At 34.7% G+C, this 19,954-nt stretch overlaps 1 protein-coding gene across 1 annotated transcript; it reads right to left on the bottom strand.

The window, feature by feature from the left end:
• Window positions 1–176: 176 nt before the first annotated feature.
• LOC126820302 (TPR repeat-containing protein DDB_G0287407) lies at window positions 177–18,387 on the bottom strand. Its single transcript, XM_050548154.2, has 19 exons — window positions 18,217–18,387; window positions 17,869–17,936; window positions 17,518–17,602; window positions 16,083–16,222; window positions 15,500–15,562; window positions 14,823–14,871; window positions 14,258–14,400; window positions 12,843–13,005; window positions 12,154–12,249; window positions 11,295–11,440; window positions 10,034–10,136; window positions 9,358–9,507; window positions 8,310–8,428; window positions 7,140–7,284; window positions 6,506–6,623; window positions 5,375–5,618; window positions 3,770–3,995; window positions 3,226–3,447; window positions 177–2,539 (listed from the first exon to the last, which is right to left on the bottom strand). The coding sequence occupies exons 1-19, from the start codon at window positions 18,310–18,312 to the stop codon at window positions 2,438–2,440; spliced, it is 2,478 nt and encodes an 825-aa protein (XP_050404111.1). The 5' UTR covers window positions 18,313–18,387; the 3' UTR covers window positions 177–2,437.
• Between the last annotated feature and the right edge of the window lie 1,567 nt (window positions 18,388–19,954).

The following is a 19,954-nucleotide window of genomic DNA, read 5'->3' as shown; positions in this document are numbered from 1 at the left end:
AAATTTATTGGCCAATAACGTTTTTTTTAACAGTCCGATGATCTTACCGTTATAGCCACAAAAAGCCAAACATGTCACAATTTTTGGATTAAAATTTTAAAGTGGGGCAAGGGAAGAAGGAAATCAGTGAATCAGGAAAAACATTACCACAATGTCAAAATGAGCAAATATTGCCAAAAATAAAACATTTTTAATCCAACAATGTATTTTTCTTGAACAATAACAATTTCCATATAATAAATATCAATAACTAAAATTTGAAAAAAGTTAATTAAAAATTTTTATGCATGTATATATCAAAAAATATAAAATCATAGTTGCATGGTGTGTAGGCTTATAATGATACCTATATAAAAACCTATATAAATATTACAGTTAAAGGCTCAATACCACTCTTGTTGTAACTGAATAATATGTCCCAATCTTTACTCTGGTCAACAAATTGTACTTATTTAGAATATTTCAATTAATTGATGATACAAACTTCATCTTAACACACCTTATTTAAAAAATTTGAAAAATTCAACATAATGGTTTGAAACGTCTAACGTAAACCTTTTCAAATGAAACTTCGATTTAAAAATATTTTCGAACCCTCTGGACAAGTAAAATAGGATGTAATGGATAATTTACACAACAGGTAGGACACTTAAACATCTAGTACTTAGATAGAGATATTATTTATTTTCTGGAGCTTTCAAGCCAGCAAGAGTGTTATTGTCCCTTTAAGTAATTGTTTACTGTAACTAATCATCGAAATATTTATATACATCTATGTATATTATAATATAATGGGGTCCTGTGTTCGCTGTGTTGGCCGAGAAAGTTCATTGAAATTTTCCGACACGGTTCCTCATTGTCAGTGGTGCAGGACCGAGGGCCTGTGTACACATTGGTATGCATGTAAAAGATTCCTTGGCAGTTAGAATTTGATATAAGAGTAGGCCGTAGCGCCGGTGTCTAGGCAAAATTTCCCTCATAGCACACTGTATGGCATATGCCCGTTTTCATTAGCCCAGTCTGAGCACAACAATAGGATGTTATACTCCATTTCATTTCATTTCCACTTGACACAAACTAGTTCATTCTGGTACCAACATATGGTTCAATTTTATTTTATTGTGCTTAGGAATCTATAGCAGTTGGAGGAAACCGGAGGACTCAGAGAAAATGCACAAGACAACCCTTCTGCTTGTCATATACAATTGAGGAATCAAAACCACACCCCCTTGACACAGTTACATACCTTATGGTTACACGCATTAAAGTACTAGTTCACCCAACTTCCCTATTACAGTATAACCCCAAATAAGTATGAAAAAGTAATGTTAACTTTTCATTTCAATCATTTCATATATAACTGTAGAATATTACAATATTTCTATAGAATGTTTTGAAAAGTTTGAAACATTTTCTACTTTTTATATAATAACAGTTTAATATCATTTTATTTGGTGGAGAATATTTGATAGGCACTAGGCAATGTAAAATATAGGATGTTGGGACAACTGCATATACAACACAAAAACAAGAACAGAACAAACAATTAATACATAAGATACAGAACAATTACTGTATATACACTTACTGTATATATTTATTTATCGGGTGGTTATTTCCAATAAAAGTATGGCAATTTTGGTATATATGGAAAGTAGAAATATCCAATCTTACTAGAAAAATACTGGATTCCCTGAAAAACACTCATGGAGCGCATACAAGACAAAAATGTACAGGTTTTCCTAATCGACAGCCCGACGATTAGGAGTGTCAGCACGCGTGACGTTGAAGGTTGCACGCGGAGATTGAGCGCTTGATGTACATGTTGATAAACTTTATGAAGAGTTAGACGTGGATAATTCGTGGATAATCCGACAATTTAAATAGGCTTCGATATTTGTAATAAATAGTCAGCGATAAAGGCAACATCGTCTTGTGTATGCAATGATTTCTCCTCCGACATCACACCCGTTGTGTCACGTGACACAAACATGACCTCTTTTGATCCATTTTTTATAGTCGGGTATTACCTGACAATTGCAATGTTTTGAGAAGGATTTGAAGCAAAATTATGATAAATTAACTAGTTTGAATATGTTTTTAGTCCAAATATATCATCAAATCACCCAGTTTGTACCCGGGAATGTATCTTTAAAGCAGAAAATATATCAAATGTTTAAATTTATTTTCAATAAATGTCAGACTTAGGATCACAGAAAAACTTTGTTTCTTTTTACCACAAAAGAAAGATTTTGTCGAATGATATTGTTGGTATAATTTCCTACATTAAAAGCATTTTTAGACATGCTTACTTTCGTTTAATATATACATTCTACTCCACCGGAATGATACCACTAAGGATACCAAGAATGGATCAGCTCCTAGCTAATGAGTAATTATCTAAATAAATAATGTAAACTAATTCAACATTTAGTATCTATATTTTGTCATCACTTTGATTCTGGTCTCTTATTTTGTTCTCCATTATTTTTTTCGTTTCACTTTCAAATTGGTCAATTGAATTATATAAATCTGTTGCCTGGAAAACAAAATCAATCAGAAAATTAACAAAAAGTATTAAAATGAAACTGACATATTCTTTTAAACCAATTTAGATTTCATGTAATCCGTTATTGATTGGCAATTAGCGATTAGAAACAGAACAAAATTAAACACAGTTATATGGGGCAGCTATCATTGGTTTATTGAGTAAGATGGCTCAGTGAGTAAGATTGAGGTCTCGTGTTCGATCCCCGCTTTGGCAGAGAATGGACAGAGGGTCTGTAGTGTCGCTGTCTGAGCAAAATTTCCCTCATAGCACATTATATGGCATATACCCGTCTTCATTAGCCCAGTCAGAGCAGAAAAGTAGGACGTAGAACCCCATTTCATTTCAAGTATAGGCCTAACGATAAAAATAAGAGGATACTTATTGAAACACTGCGCTTGTGTGTAATAAACCAGTAACTGTTGTCCCATATCTAACTGTGTTTAGATGTCATGGTACAAAACTTTACTTTTATGTCAGAATTTTCTGGTGGGTATTTGTTTTATTATTTAACAAAATTTCTCCAATAAATAACAATGGTGGTAATTGTGTGTCTGTTTCAGGGCATTTTAAAGGAATCTGAAGCACTTGAGCTTAACGGTTCAAGGGAAATGTAGGGGGTATAAAAATGATCTATTTCAGTATTAATTTTAATTATTAAAGTGTAAAAAAATCACCTTTTGGAGCATGATATCTGGATCTGGATCTGAATCTTTATCTATGATTCGTTTAAGTAGTTCTCGAGCTAGATCAAACTGACCTTGCATGATAGCAGAATATCCAGCTATGTAGTGTAAAGCAGAATTATCTATTCGCTTGGTTACTGGCTGTAAAAATTCCAGTAGTCCAGCGTAATCCTTATTTTCACGTAAAATAGTAGTTAACCTGTCGATAATTTCCTGTAAAAAATAGAACTAATCATTAGTCCAAAAATAAAATACCTGTGTTTATGTTACCTAACCGACCCAATTTTTTTAGCCTAAAACACGGACCCTAAATTTTTTTTCTCATTTCCCAGGCCCTAAAACACAGATTTGGCTTGAATTTTTTCTCTAGACAAATTCTGGCACTGAAATATCAGTCTATTTTACAAAAAGCATACTCAGTAACCAAGCTAGAAATGCTAGGAAATAGATAATACAGACCTCTTGAAAAAAAAAAATAATAAAAAAAGTTTTTTCCGACTAACTCTATTTTTGGGGGGCAAATAACCAAACCTACCATGGAATCTGGATAGATTTCAAAACCCTTTCTTAGAACAGTTAAAGCTAAATCTGATTTCTGGTCTTCGCAGCACCAATCTGAAGCATATCCGTAAGTCATTGCCCCAAGTCCTTCCACATTTTTATCAATTTTCTGTAAATGTTGGAGTAATTTATCAGTAAGATTACGGGGTATGTAGTTATTCCTCGCTAATCTTCGCCCAATATCACCATTATCTGGCCATCTATAATAAAATAATATTATAGTTAGCTCGTGAAAGACAAGATATTTAATGGTAGTCAAACATTTCACATGCTGTGTTTGCGAGGCGAATATCCCAAATAACATCCTATTACTGGTATAGGTCTTGAAAGATGTTTATTGGCAGTCAACAATTTCACATGCTGTGTTTGAGGGGCGAACACCCAAATAACATCCTATTACTGGTATCATAGGTCTTGAAAGACATTCAGTGGTAGTCAAACATTTCACATGCTGTGTTTGCAGGGCGAACACCCAAATAACATCCTATTACTGGTATCATAGGTCTTGAAAGACGTTCAGTGGTAGTCAAACATTTCATATGCTGTGTTTGCAGGGCGAACATCCCAAATTGGTCGTAGAACATTTTACATGCCGTGTTTGTTTTCAAATTACCAACCCTAAATAACGATCAATTACTGGTATCCTTTGAATGGCATTTAGTAATTGGAACATATAATCAAATAACACACTTTTATGGAATAACAATTACTATGGTTTTTTCCACTGCAACGTTTCAAGTCGTTATCAAGCATTTACACAAATAGATATTGGTGTATATGCTTGTGAAATATTGTTGAAACATCGCAGTGAAATAAACCATAGTAATTATTATTCATTAAAAGTGTATTTTTTGATTACTGTTATCCTCTTGGTATTAATTAATCTGACCTATAACATAATCCATTGCTTTTTTATAGTACTTTTTCTTTAAAAAAAAAAAGTCTTTGAAACATCAGTTTTTGATCCAGCTCAGAGGAGCATAAATATTATGGATCAGAAAGCATGGTTTTGATTCAGTTTGATTATTTTTCATTCTTCTGGTAATTACTCGATAGTTCTAATAATCACAAATCCAAATTACATGTATATATAATTACTGTCAGAACCTGTACCTCAGATGTCATTTAATAAATGACATTTCACACCAATCATCTTGTGTTTATTTTTTGTTTAGAGGCTGTGTTCTCCAGAACAGAACACACAGGGGATCCTCGATTGTCAGTCCAGAACTTCCCGAAATGACAGAATTGCAATCGAGTAACATGGAATTCAGTTCTGTCACAGTTCTGTCAGTCCCTACAACGGAGGTGGTGTGAGTAGAATCGTGACGTAATTAAACACAACAAATATGTTTCGGCTGCATGGTTGGTTGAGATATTTACTTATTCAGTCGATGCATGCGGTGTAGCCCGAAATTCACCTTTTCAATCGATTGTCACTATTTTTGGATTGAGAGAATTCATTTGCAGAACATTTAATCATGTACCCCATAAATACATTTTAGATTCTCAGATATAGAAGGACAATCATGAATTATAAAAGAAACATTATTTTTAAAAAAGTATAGTGGATTCTTACAAATCAAAAGCACGCTCTAGTGAATATTTATATTCTCTTTGAGGTCTCTCTTCTATCGGTTTCAAGGCATCTAAATGGTCGAGATATGTAAAATCTGTAGGTTCTGGATTCGCCCGACTTAATATTGCCAGTGCTGTCTTTGTAGCTTTATCATACTGTTCTGATCGAATATAAAACTTTAACATTTCAAGATGTAATCCCTTTAAACAAAAATCCATTAATCCTTTATCCATCAAAACATTTACTGGAAAAAAAAAGAACCATAACAGATAAGATAGAGTTGCAATTTGAATTTTGATAGTGTTTATTTTCATGATCAAATGAACAATTCCTGCAAATTTGGAAAAACCCTTAAAGAAATCTGACCAGCAGAATGTTTACAAAAAATTGTATTATGTTCACATTAAATGTTGGTATCTAAAAACTATAAATTTAAAAGTTTGATTCTCAAGACTTATTTCCTGGCATTTAAATCTGATGGACATGAAAGCCTTGTACATTACAGGGAGTTGGGTGGCCGAATGGTTTAACATGTGCACTATAGATCAGAAGGTCTGTCATGGAATCAAGTGGCATGGTTTTGAATCCCTGCTTGTACATGATAAGGAGTGGGGCCTCTGTCCAACCTTATGGGTTTTCTCCGGGTTCTCCTGTTTCCTCTGGTTGCTAAAGACCCCTACGCGCAAGAGAACCATGTGTTAGTTCCGAAATGACCTAACTGTGTCGAGTGGACATTAAGCCCCACATCTCACTCTCTATTGTACATTACAACGTATTAATGAGGTACAGTCTATATACGGAGCGTCAAAGACGCGCAATTCCCGAGATTCACAATCCATGCTGAGATCATCATTAATAACGTAGCTTATTTTCATAAAGGCAGCTTACTGGAACTGTAATGAATAATCAGCAAGCTTGTTTTGTTTTTTGACTGGATTATCAAAATTACCGTTAAATGTGCTAATTACTCGGATTATAAACCTCATGTCCGATTCTCACTAAAGGTATGACTGTTATTGTAGTCGACTTTTTAATCAACAAGTAATAATTGAGTTATGATACTATAGCGACGAAAGCCGACAAAAAACAGCTAATTATTAAGATCCCTGTAGTATACTGTTAGTAACTTACAGATTTTTTGATATTCTTCCTCTGCGTCTTCATATCTTTCTTGAAGTACTATATATAATACTCGGTTTTCAAATACTTTACGATAATTAGCATTTGTGTATAAATCAGCATTTCTTTTCTATAAAGAATAAAATCAAACAAATCTTATAAAATTTTGTCTTGTTATTTAATATTGGAACTATAACTGTTAGGCAAAGTTATGTCTTAATGGGTCAATTTCGATCAATATCATCACAATTCCACCTCAGACAGCAAAGAACACTGATGTTGAAATACATTTTATGAGAATTACTCATATTATTAGTAGCCTAAAATGGCTTACTCACCAATCCACTTTAGCTCCCATTATAATATATAGATACAATTGTTGTTCTTAGTAATTAACGTCCTCTTCCACCGAAGGTGATATCGCCGACAAGTTGTCTTATTTTTCATTTCTATTATCTTAGCGTATGCGCAGGGGTCTTTCCTGTGGGAGGAAACCAAAGTACCCGGAATAAACCCACAGGTTAAGAAGACGCCCCTATTTCCAAGCCACATATGCTCACACCAGGTGACCGGCCAGCTATAGCTAGAAAGGTGAAACTCTTGACCACTAGGCCATCCCACCCACCCTGATACAAAAATCAATCACCTTAAATATGAGTTCAGCCTTAGTTATGAGTTCAATGGATTTAGGTAGATTGCTCCTCAGTTGTTCAATAACAGACAGATTCATATAAACATAGGCCACATCAGGATTATCCCAACCTAGAGCTTGAGCTTTTATCTTCAGAGATCTGAAAAGTATAATTCAAAAACTATTCGTGTAAAATATGCTTTGTCCAATTATTGTAAATTTAAACATACATTATGCAAGAGCTAAATCTGCCTATTGCAGGTCTTTCTTTAGACCTGAAATGTTATCTAAATTAATTAGACATTAATTAAATTATCCAGACCATAATCAACTCTCGATGGCATCGCTAGCCTGCGATCTTTAGTGGATTATGTTCCGATTTACCGCATAACTTTCTTTCACGATTTAATTATTAAATGGATAATCGAGACTATGCTTTTTATCGTATCGACTTTAGTAATGATGATCTAGGCTAGTGGAAATTTCAATAGCTTAATTCTCGGTTCATAGTGGATCAATTTGACTGAAATTTTCAGCAAATTGCCTTTACATTATCTAGTTTTTAACTATTATAGTGAAAACTGCCAACTCGTTATCAAATCTTCCATAATGTAGCTTTAATATATATGTCCAATTTGTACAAGAGGATGAATCTTTCTACCATTTCTTTCATTTTATATTTGGTTCAGTTTATTTGTTTCTGCTAAAAGTGATATGAACACAGTCTTTACTTGAAGCAAATTACTCATTCCCTTGCATCAAAAAAATTAAATGACATAGGGTTTAACGTCCTACTGTTCTGTTCTGACGGTCTAATAAAGAAGGGCATACGCTATACAGTGTGCTATGTGGGAAATTCTGCCCGAGCAGTGACCCTACAGCTGACAGCCTGTTCTCTGATATCCAATTACATCCACAAAGGCTTCTATTATATGCATGCCAATGTGTACAACGGACCTCGGTTTTAGGCCCATCCAAAGGCCCCCTGCGTTGTATCCCTGACACGCAGGAACCATGCCGGAAAATTCTGATGAACTTTCTAGGCGAACACAGGGAGTGCATGCAGGACTTTCGGGTAAGCAAGCCATTGACTCCTTCACTGAGTCACTGCACCTCCCCACTGGCATCAAATGGATCAGTATATTAATTCTAGTATGAACAAAGTCCTAGTTAAAAATAAAATACCTGTTATAATATATTTCTGCTTCTTCTAATTTATTCTGTCGTCTGTAAGTTAAACCTATATTAGTCATCAATTGTCCCAGATTGTGATTCAATTGACCAAAAAATACATCTTCAAAGATCTATAATAAAATGTAATAAAAGAAATAGGCTGGATTAATCAAGATAACCATGACACTGCTGCAGATCTATAATAAAATGTAATAAAAGAAATAAGCTGGATCAATCAAGATTATCATATGACAAATGTTTCAAATGATCAGTTGAAAATCGGTGAAGGATCAGCAGGTGTGAATTGCAATTATAAGTTCAAAGATAAGAGAGAGAGAGAGAGAGAGAGAGAGAGAGAGAGGAGGTCATTTCAGGACTAAGATAGGGACCTTTCTTTAGCAGCTGGAGGAAACAGGACCTGGAGAAAATCCGAGAGGTTGGACAGGTGACCATTCTCCTTGTCACGTCTAAGTGGGAAATCGAAACCACGCCACTTGACTCAATAACAGACCTGATGATTTCACGCGCACGTGTTAAACCACTAGACCACCCAACCCCATCAAAACAAATCGTGTCATTATGACATAGTTGTAGTGATTTTTTATTTATGACTATAACGTGATCGCACCATAACAGAAAATCCTAATTTTGAGGACTGGTGAACTATTCTTATCACAAACGTTTCGATTTATCCATTGAAAAAAACAAGGACTGTCATTTAGTCAGGATATTATTGATGTGAACTTGAAGCCGTTTGGTAAATTAAATAATGAAAATTTTGAGCAGGTGTACCTGTTTGTCGTTATTTTTATGGTAATCATATATATATATATTAGCCTATTCAGAATAGGACATTCTACATAACAAATGACCCCAAATTATATTTGTTGAAGTCTGGTTATATTAAAGGGAATGGAAGCTTATAATTAACGTATTTTCTCCCTGGACCCCTTTTGACCCAATCCAGACTCACTCGTTTAAAAATGGATTAAAATCCTTGGTTTTAATAGAAACTTGATGCACACTTAACTTGCGGTAATTAGAATCTGTTCATACTCACTTCTAATGTTTTCAGGTACAACTCTAAAGCTTTGTCAGTGTCTCCTTGTTCTAATCGACATAAAGCAATATTCATTAAACATTCTCCTTCTTCTTGTCTTAAACCTTCTACTGATTCTATCTCCATACTTTTATAGAAATATTTCTCTGCCTGTATTCAAAATAAAGTTTAAATAAATAAATGGATTCACATTTAAGAACTTTTGCATCGGACGGCTATACAATTTTATAAGATGTAGTTCCGAAGGGTCACCAAATTCTTTATATTTAAATAAATACAATAAATTAAATCTCTATTTTTGGTTGCTATGGCAGGAGCCTTTTCTTTCGTTTAGTAATTTTCGAATTGTGTTTTTAAAATTAATATTACGGTTTATCACCCAATAACAATAACCTTTGATAACTCTAATTCTACTAGGTGATATCACCATACATGAATCTGATTGGTGAATTAAAATGAAACTATGGATGTAAGAAAGGATCTTCTACTCATCTGTATTGATATCCAAAAATATCAACACTCGTTGATAAAGTAAATGTTGATATTCTAACTTCAACGCTAAAAATCTCAGCCATTTTTTTTAATGTGTACTAAGGGGTCTTTGAATAAATGTGTTGATGTGTTTTGATTTTCCTGTCTCATTTAGCCAGAGCTGATCACATATAAATGTACTAACTTTTTCATATTCTCTCCTGCTGACTAACGTAACACCAATATCGTTATAGGACATGGCTAAAACAATCAAACTATCTATACTTATATTTCCAGCTTCTTTTAATCTGAAATAAAATAATCACAATCTAACACAAATTTCAAGAAAGGCCACACCAATTTGATTTTCTGTTCTTCGGGGTCACAATCTAATACAAATTTCAAGAAAGGCCACACCAATTTGATTTTTTCAAGAAAGGCCACACCAATTTGATTTTTTTAAGAAAGGTCACACCAATTTGATTACCTGTTCTTCACGGTCTTGATAAATAAATAGACACTTGAATCACATGAAAGATGTTTTGTTTAAAATTTCAAAACTTAAAAATTTGGAACAAAAAACTTTTAAGCAGGGCATTAACCAAGTACTGTTGTGTTTTTAAATATTCTTTTTCTTGAAGAAATAAGAAGAATATTTTGAACTGGTGTTCCCGAAGAATAGAAAATCAAATGGGTGTGGTCCCAGATCAGGGGCCTGTTTCACGAAATTTTAACTAAAATATAATCCAAATTTTAGTAATTTGATTTGATAATATTAGATTGATTTTAGTGCTTAGCCAATCAAAATTGAAGTACCTACTAAAATTTGGATTTTAACTTTAGTTAAGATTTCGAGAAACAGGGCCCAGTTCACTAATTAGTTTGATAGTACTTTTATTATTACTATTTGTGTATGTGGTACATGTTGGGTGGGGTTTTTTTTCGTTTTGACCATGGGTTTGTCTTCTGGGTTTGCTATATGATGACCGACTTTTGTTCATTTGACTCCAACTGTTCTGCAGACAAAAATTAACTCACTAGAAAAATCTGTCTCCCCATCCCTTATTCCCATGTAATATTATTAGCATATTCTGTATATGTCCCACTTCATCGACATTTTCCGACATGGTTTCCCCTTGTCAGCGGTGCAGACAAGGACAGTTGTCTAGCCATTCGGATGGGACAAAAAACTAAGGTCCTGTGTAGACATTGGCGTGCATGTGAAAGATCCCTTGGCAGTTGGAATTCGAAATAAGAGTAAAACATATATATAGTGCTGCTGCCTGGGCAAAATGTCCCCTCATACCACACTGTATGGTGTATGCCCATTTTCATTAGCCAAGTAGGAGCTAGGACGTTAAACCCCATTTCATTTTATTTGTATATGCCCCAGTTTTTTTACCATTGCTAATGTAAAAAGTTGGCTTTATCTCATGGTACTTCATATAAACAAATTATATTCATACTTTTCTAGATCTGAAATAATCTTTTCATGGATTGGTACACCAGTTTCATAATCTTCCATTTCTACATATTGTGCTGCTAAGAAATATTGACATCTAACTAGGGCCTCTTGTCTTTTATTTTCATCCATATATCCTTTACTGTTCTCCTAAAATATATAATAATTATATAAAACTGTGAAGTGAATGAAATGAGAGAGATAGAGAGAAATGGGGTTTAACGTCCACTCGACACAAAATAGGTAATTTCGGGACTAACATATGGTTTAATTTTATTTGAATAATTCGCTTGCGCATAGGGGTCTTTAGCAGTGGGAGGAAACCGGAGGACCTGGAGAAACCGGGGATTCAAATCCACGCCAGTTGACTCAATGATCATGACAGACTTTATGATACAGCTCACACACTAACCATTTAGCCATCCAACCCCCCCTGAAATGAAATGAAATGGGGTTTAATGTCCTAGTGTTCTGCACCTACTGAACTAATGAAGACTGACATTTACGCCAAAATTTGCCCGGAGAGCAGTGCTATGGCCTACTTTTATTTCAATTTCCATCTGTCCAGGGTTCTTTTACATGCACACCAATGTGGACACAGGACCTTATTATTTAGTCCCATCAGAATGACTATACATTGTCCCTTGCCAAGCATTCCATCCTACACCACTGACAAAGGGGAACCACGCAAAAAAATCCCAATGAACTTTCTCAGCCAACACAGGGATGGAACACGAGACATCCAGGTTAGCGAACCGACATCTTACTCACTGCGCCACCGTGGCTCCCTGAAATTACTGTCGATGGCAGACTATCTGTTATACAGAAAAATATTTCTAACATGAAGAGTTGACATTACTTACTAGTACTTGTATTTGTCTTTTCATAATTTTAATTCCTTCAACTGGTTTTTGGACATATCCTAACATAATCCTTAAATCTGTCAACAACTGAGATGCCTATAATTAAAATGATATTCACTTTCTTTATTACTTCAATACTACAATATGTATTTTATTATATTATCCACACAACTAGATTCTTATATTCACTTTCTTTATTACTTCATACTGGGGGATCATGGTGGCTAAGTGGGTAAGACGCTGGCTCATTAGCTTGGAGGTTGGGTGTTCGATCCCTGCGTTGGCCGTGAAATTCCATCCAGATTTTCCTGCATAGTTCCCCCTTTTCAGTGATGCAGGATGGAGGGCCTGACAAGGACAGCTGTTTAGTCATTCGGATGGGACGAAAAAACGAGGTCCTGTGTACACATTGGCGTGCACGTAAAAGATCCCTTGGCAGTTGGAATATAAGAGTAGGCCACAGTGCCGCTGTCCGGGCAAAATTTACCTCATAGCACACTGTAGGGCGTATGCCCGTCTTCATTAGCCCAGTTCGGAGCAGAACAGTAGGATGTTAAACCTCATTTCATTTCATTTCAGTTCACTTCATTACTACAATATGTATTTTATTATACTATCCACACAACTAGATTCTAAATATAATGTAAATGTAAATTTTCATCAATCAAAGTGTAAGCTTTTTACATTACCTCAACTCCCGGAGGACTGGAATGTTTTTCATCTTGATTTTGTTGTCTTTTGAGGTAGATATCGGCTATTCGTACATCAAAGTTTGTCAAATAACGATCAATGATTTCACTAGTATCACAACCTGTGGCTTCCCATAATTCAATAATTTCATAATTGTGTTCTCTGAAATAGATGGATATCATTTTGAAAGCTAACTGGTATATCTTAAAACCACTTCAAATAAAACTTTATATCATCAGTCATGACAATTCTTTCATACATCAATTTATGCTTTATTACCCCCAAAAAACCCCAAATACTGCATTTATTGCTAAGAAATCAACAATTTTTCTCTTTAACAACCAATATTGTGGAAACAAATATGGATATGCACAAATGTTCAGTTACCTTTCTAACAATGCCAATTATGTCATTTTATGATGATAAACATTTTTGTAAATTGGTTTAAATATATACACAAATGTTCAGTTACCTATCTAATAATGTCATTTATGTAATTTTTATAAATTGGTTTCAATATATACCATTTGATGATTTAAACAACCTTCTCAGGATAACAGTGGTTATCAAGACCTAGTTGCTGATTAAGAAGGTCTGTCATAAGCCCCGTTTACACTTGGCCGCGATTAGCGTGCTGTTCTGGGCACGGTACCAGGCCGCGATAAATTTCAAGAAATTGACCTGTTTACATTACTCTTAAATAACCGTGCCAAGCACGCTAAATGTGGAACTCTTCACAGAAAAGTTAATTTCAGTCCCTATACAAATCACCCAGATGAAAACAATTTTGATGGTTGATTTAGTTTGACTTTTGAGCAACCATTTTGACAGAACTGATGACAGAGCTGTCAAAGTTTGCAGGGAAAAAGGTCAAGGTTCATTTGGCGCATGCGCAGTTATCCGTGATCAGACCGATTAGCGTTTACACTACGAAAATTTAAAGTGAGCCGGTCCTGGTACTGTTCTGAGACCACCTCACTTCAGTGGGCCAGATTGGCACCGTACCAGGCACGGCACGCTTACGTTTGACCACCTCACTTCAGTGGGCCAGATTGGCACCGTACCAGGTGCGGCACGCTTACGTTTGACCCGTTTACACTACGAAGGGTGCCGTACACGGTGCCTGGTACGCTTAAAATTTGTAATGTAAACGGGGTTATAACAGTTCAAGCTTCAGGTTCCATTAAATGTTGGTCTCCCACTGACACAAGTATTGTGATCATTGATCTTTCACTGAAGACAGAGCGAGAGGTTTAATTGAGGTTTAACATCAAATCGACACGAACCAGCTTATTTCAGGACTAGCATACATGGTTGGATCGAAACAATGCCACTTGACTATATGACAGACCTTATGATCTAAAGCGCCCCCCCCCCTCCCTATTGTAGACAGTATAATACTCAGTATACTCACTGAAACAGAGACTGAAAGACAGTAAAATCTGTAATGGTAGTAAGAAGACCTTCATTATCTCCAATCTGTTTTTGTAAAAATGGTAGTTCTATGCTACAGCGACTAATATCATGATCACCATGCAGTACAGACCAGTTAAATCCCTGTTTAAATATATTAATCATTCTCTCTCAATTATAATTGGTTGTGCAATAAATACTTAGGTAAAACTATAAGTGGTATCAGATGTTCAAATGAAAAATAAATAGCAAGATAATCCCATTCACACATCTTTTGAAAGAATGTGACAAATTTTGGTATTATCTCAATTTATTAATCAGTTTTTAAGTTTTATTACACAAAAAAACTATCAATGTGTTAAATCATATTTAGGCCACACCAATTTTTGCTTCCTCATGGGAGGAAAAAAAAATTACTATGTCTTATTGTGTAAAATATACACCTAGCTGATGTAGGATCGTTGTAGTTAATTTCTGATTAATCTTTTCACATTATTTGAGTATAATATACCAAAAAAGAAACAGTTTAAATTTGGGATTTAAAAAAAAAAAAAATAAATACCAACCTTCCTTTTCTTCTCAAAATATTCAATCATTTGCTTTAAAATTGTTTTTCTGAAAGAAAATGTTCAATGAAAATCAAGAACATAGAAAAAAGTCTGATATATTTATATAATAAATGTGACAGTAGAAGTAATTTTTAGGTTTTCAACTTTCTTTGAATCAATCTGATAAAATAAGAATCAATCTGTATTGATAAATTCTAGCATTTTAAATTCTACTTGGACATTATGCTGATGGAAGGGTGTACCCAGAAAGTGGGAGAGGTTATTTCCCATTAAGATTTAGGACTGGATAACATCGCATGATGAGGCCTGCTCTATGGTTAAGTGGATATTGTATAGAGAGCGTTCACTCGACACAAACTAGGTCATTTCGGGACCTTGGGGGTCTTTTAGCAGTGGGAGGAAACCGGACGACACAGAGAAAACCCACGAGGTTGGACAGGCGACCCCACTCATTGTCACATACAAGTGGGGAATCAAAACCATGCCACTTGACTCAATGACAGACCTTATGATGCAACACAAACGCGTTTACTATTTAGCTACAAACCCCCCCTGAATATTGTATAGAGTAAGATAAATATGTTACTGTTATAAAACAGATTTCGATTAAGAATATTATTAACTTGTGGTATAAATTACCCATGTCGGCCCGGGATAATAATTGCTGAACTTACCCATCTTGTGGAGATTTTAGATATTTTTTTTCTACAGCTGTTTTTAGCTCCTTGAAGCCAAAGCTGTAAAATAGAAATAATATTTACATACTCTAACCAGAAATTAATGTGAGATGCAATAATTGTGAGAGAATGACAGTCTAGTAACATTCTCAAAAACACATACTCTCAGTAACCAACTAGTAATCAACTGTGATGAAATGCCACAAATTTCCCAATCAAAGAATTTAATCTCAATGTCATGGAGTTGCGGGGCCCCAGTACATTGCTTTGACCAGGCCCTTGAATATTCTTAAGATGACCCTGCATTTGGTTAATTTAAAAGTAACATTGGGTTTCAGGACATGGCAAGCTTTGGGGGGCTTTGGAACAGTCTAATGAGATTTATTTAGTCAAACTTCTGTCCAATATCTTGAGGAACTCTTGTGGTGAAAAATTCTACACAAAAGCCCCCATCCCTTGCCATAAATGGGAATCCATTTTATGCTTTAGTAGATTACCCCTATAAATAGTTTACGGTGTTCCGATATTTTTAAAAATCTATTTTTAATTTATCTACTGCTGATGGGTATCAAAAACTTACTTTAGCAAACCAGAATGTTGAATGACGTATTTCTCCATAGCAAAATACAGTGGTGACCAAATAGAATCAGGAATAGTAAGAATCTCTTTTAATTCTGTTTCAGATATTCCACTGCGTGAAAATAGTATGGCTAATAATACCTGTAGAGAAAAATATAATTTTAATTTCGTAAACTAATATCAAAACACTTAAATTCCAATCTGATTAAAACACAGATCCAATTTCGTTTCGTTTTTATAGTTCAAAATTTCGATTTTCCTTGTCTTTACTACTTGGATCAGGAAGCATTGTTATTTAACTCGTGTTCTGCTTGAAATGAGGGGTCAGCCAATCAAATGGTCTGTCGAATCAAGCGTTTGACCTTTTTTGCGCGGAACTGTGGGTAGACATTAGCGGCAATAGAAATCAAAACAAAGCAAAAGTAGATAAAAAATACATGGCGGTCGCTAATTGGTTAATCGAATGACTGACGTATTCGGGTCAAATGTTGCTTGCTTGGTACCTGACGTCATAGAACATGAACTCCCACTATAACTTGTTAGATCTTCATGTAGTGTAGGCCATCGAAAGTATAAAAAACGAAACGAAATATAGATTTATATTTTAATTAGATTGACTCAAATTCTAGATCACTATATATATTTATGTAAACCAGAAATAAAAACCGACTAATATTTTCAAGAGCGAAGAGAGAGACTGAATGACAGACCTTATGATCTAAAGTTCACAGGTTAGACCATTCAGTCACCCAACTCCCCAAACTGTTCGGTAAGCATTGCTTTAAAGAATGTAGGAGGAGATAGCTAGAAGTCAGTGTCTCCAATTAATTTTTACAAAATTTATCCAGACACATAAGACAAGTTGCCAGTTTTATAAGAAAATTGTTCCCTCTTCAAGCCTGGAGAGAGAGAGAAATGGGGTTTAAAGTCCACTTTGGGACATTAGCAGTGGAAGGAAACCGGAGGACCAAGAGAAAACCCACAAAAGTGGACAAGCAACCCTACTCCTTGTTACATTCAAATGGGCAATTAAAATCACTCCGCTTGACTCAACGACAGACCTTGTGATTTCATGCGCACATGTTAAATCACTAGACCCCCCTCCCCTTCAGGCATGGGAATAAGCCAAATTTCACTGACAATGTCTAGCAAAATTCCTCTGGTGCCTTTCATTTTTTCTGGCACATACTTGTCTTTTTTTCTGGGGTTTTATTGATATTTCTAATACATGTTTGCCACAAAGTTAAATGTACCAGCCTGATATTTTGATATATCCAGGTTTGCAGTGGTGCAGGATGGAGGGCCTAGTACGCATTACCATGCATGTAAAAAGAACCCTTGACAGTTGGAAATCGAAATAAGATCAGGCCGTAGCGCTGCTGTCCATGCCAAATTTCCCTCTTCATAAGCCCAGATTATATAAAGATGTCATTAACCTTTTCAACTAAATTTCCTGGGAATGTAGACACATTGTAATCCTCTTCCAGTCTTTGAAGGTAGTTCTCAAACAATTCTTGAACACTGTAAAAAATAAAAAGAAGAGAGGAAACACAGTCAGAGGCTAGCAGCTAATTCTGAAATCATTTCATTAAATTCCACAAAACAAGTTTTAGAAAAAAAATGTGATGGACTCTGTGCTCAAAGTTAAATGGGTAACTTAAACATAAAACAGCAAAATGCTTCCGGTGCTTTAGCTGTAAGGGGGAAACCAAAGAAACAAACCCCTTGCAAGGTTGACTTTGAAATCAATGGTTTGGTTTAATTATTTATGTAGACAATATATTTACCTATTGCATGTAATCAAAGAATCAATTTTCTTGTCAAGGAGACGAAAATACCCAAATACAACAATTTCCTGGAAAGGAAAAATAATAAAAAATGTGAAAAGGACATTACTTACACTCTCAGTAATCATAAGCAACAACATTACTTACAACATTACTTATAGTAATAAGAAACAACATTACTTATGAATATAGTAATAAGAAACAACATTACTTTACTTATGGATATATAGTAATAAGAAACAACATTACTTAAGGATATAGTAATAAGAAGCAACATCACTTATGGATATATAGTAATAAGAAACAACATTACTTATGGATATAGTAATAAGAAACAACATGACTTACAGATACAGTAATCATAAGAAACAGTGGATTCTGTGTTTGTTCAGCATCGATAACACGTTTCATCTGATCAGGTGATAACTCTTTTCCATACATCATTAAACTTTTCTAAACAAAGAAAATTTCAAGTCCTTTAAAACATGGAAAAAGTGACAGGACGGATCCAGGAAATATCAAAGAGGATGCTTATGTGTTGATGAGATGTATGTGGGATGCTAGCAACAAAGCCATGAGACTCCTACTCCAATAAGGTTCATGGACATGTCCCCAGAAAAAGGGTGGGTAGGTTGCCGAAAGGTTTTGATCGTAAGGTCTGTCATTGAGTCAAGAGGCAAGGTTTTGATATCACAGGAAGTAGGGTCGCCTGTCCATTCTTGTGTTTTTTCTCTGGGTCCTCTGGTTTCCATCCACTGCTAAAGATACCTATGTGCAATAATAATTTACTGTGCAGTGTGTTAGGTCGATGTTCATGGTCTAAAATATGTAACTTACAGTACATATGAGTTGTTGTGTAGCAGGATCTAAAGGTTGTATATTCAACTGATTAAACTTTCTCTCTGTAACAAGTTGTGTATGAAGTTCCATATCACCTTCTATAGTAGATAATATAATACTTATATTACCTGGAATTTCATTGGGCAACCAATATAAGGGCTGAAATGTATTTAAATTTTATATTTTATTAACTACCTCTTCATCTAATGGTTCCTACAGTTTTCCACATTGGCACCACAATTCTGATGAAAAAATATCCAGTTATGTAAATTTTCTATAATTTGGGAAATTAATACTAACTCATTTTAAACATAAGTACAGATGAAAGACCATTTCCATCTTGGAAAATTAATACTAACTCATTTTAAACATAAGTTCAGATGAAAGACCATGTCCATTTTTAGGGAAATCAATACAAACTCATTCTAAACATAAGTTCAGATGAAAGACCATGTCCATATTTGGGAAATCAATACAAACTCATTCTAAACATAAGTTCTGATGAAAGACCATGTCCATATTTGGGAAATTAATACAAACTCATTTTAAACATATGTTCAGATGAAAGACCTTGTTCATTTTTAGGGAAATCAATACAAACTTATTTTAAACATAAGTTCAGATGAAAGACCATGTCCATATTGGGAAATAAGTTGGGGTAGAATTTGTTTAATATATTTTATATGTTCAAATTTTAGAAACTAATTCTACACACAAAATATATATTTTTCACAGCCAAAATTAGCAATCCTTGTTAAACAGCAAATTTAAAAATAAAATCTCTAAAGATCTTTCTAATCAGTCACACTCACAAGTACATCTTCCTTACCTTTTCAGTTTTATTAGTCTGCATCAGTTTATCCAATCCATCAATAATAATTACAGCCTGTTTCTCCCGACTACTGATTTTCTCCATAACAACCTGTAGATCTTGTAAAAGTTTCTGCAGATCAGCTGCTTTGAGATCTTTATTTATGCTTTTCTTATTCTCCTTTTTGTCATCCACGGGTAAATGATGCTCTAGTTCATGTAGTAGTCTCTCTACAATATTCATTGGTCCTGAAGTATAAATGTAGGGAAAATAGAAACAAGGCTGGTGCTACCATTAAGCTAACTAATTGCTGCTTAAGGTGCAGATCCCAGATGGAAATGAAATAGTGTTTTACGTCCAACTGTTCTGCTCCGAACTGTGCTAATGAAGACAGGCATATGCCATACAGTGTACTATGAGGGAAATTTTGCCCAG

The sequence above is a fragment of the Patella vulgata genome, chromosome 5 (genome assembly GCF_932274485.2).
Source record: "Patella vulgata chromosome 5, xgPatVulg1.2, whole genome shotgun sequence".
Taxonomy (NCBI): Eukaryota; Metazoa; Mollusca; class Gastropoda; family Patellidae; genus Patella; species Patella vulgata.
This window is presented reverse-complemented; position numbering and strand designations above follow the sequence as displayed.

Excerpts from the sequence above, each read along its gene's own strand:
- LOC126820302 (XM_050548154.2), bottom strand. The coding sequence starts at position 18,312 with ATGATGTATGGAAAAGAGTTATCACCTGATCAGATGAAACGTGTTATC. Across the intron at positions 17,937-18,216 it reads TTCTTATGATTACTGTATCT|GAAATTGTTGTATTTGGGTA; the intron begins GTAAGTCATGTT and ends TTTCCTTTCCAG. Across the intron at positions 16,223-17,517 it reads CAGGAAATTTAGTTGAAAAG|GTATTATTAGCCATACTATT; the intron begins GTTAATGACATC and ends TTTTCTCTACAG.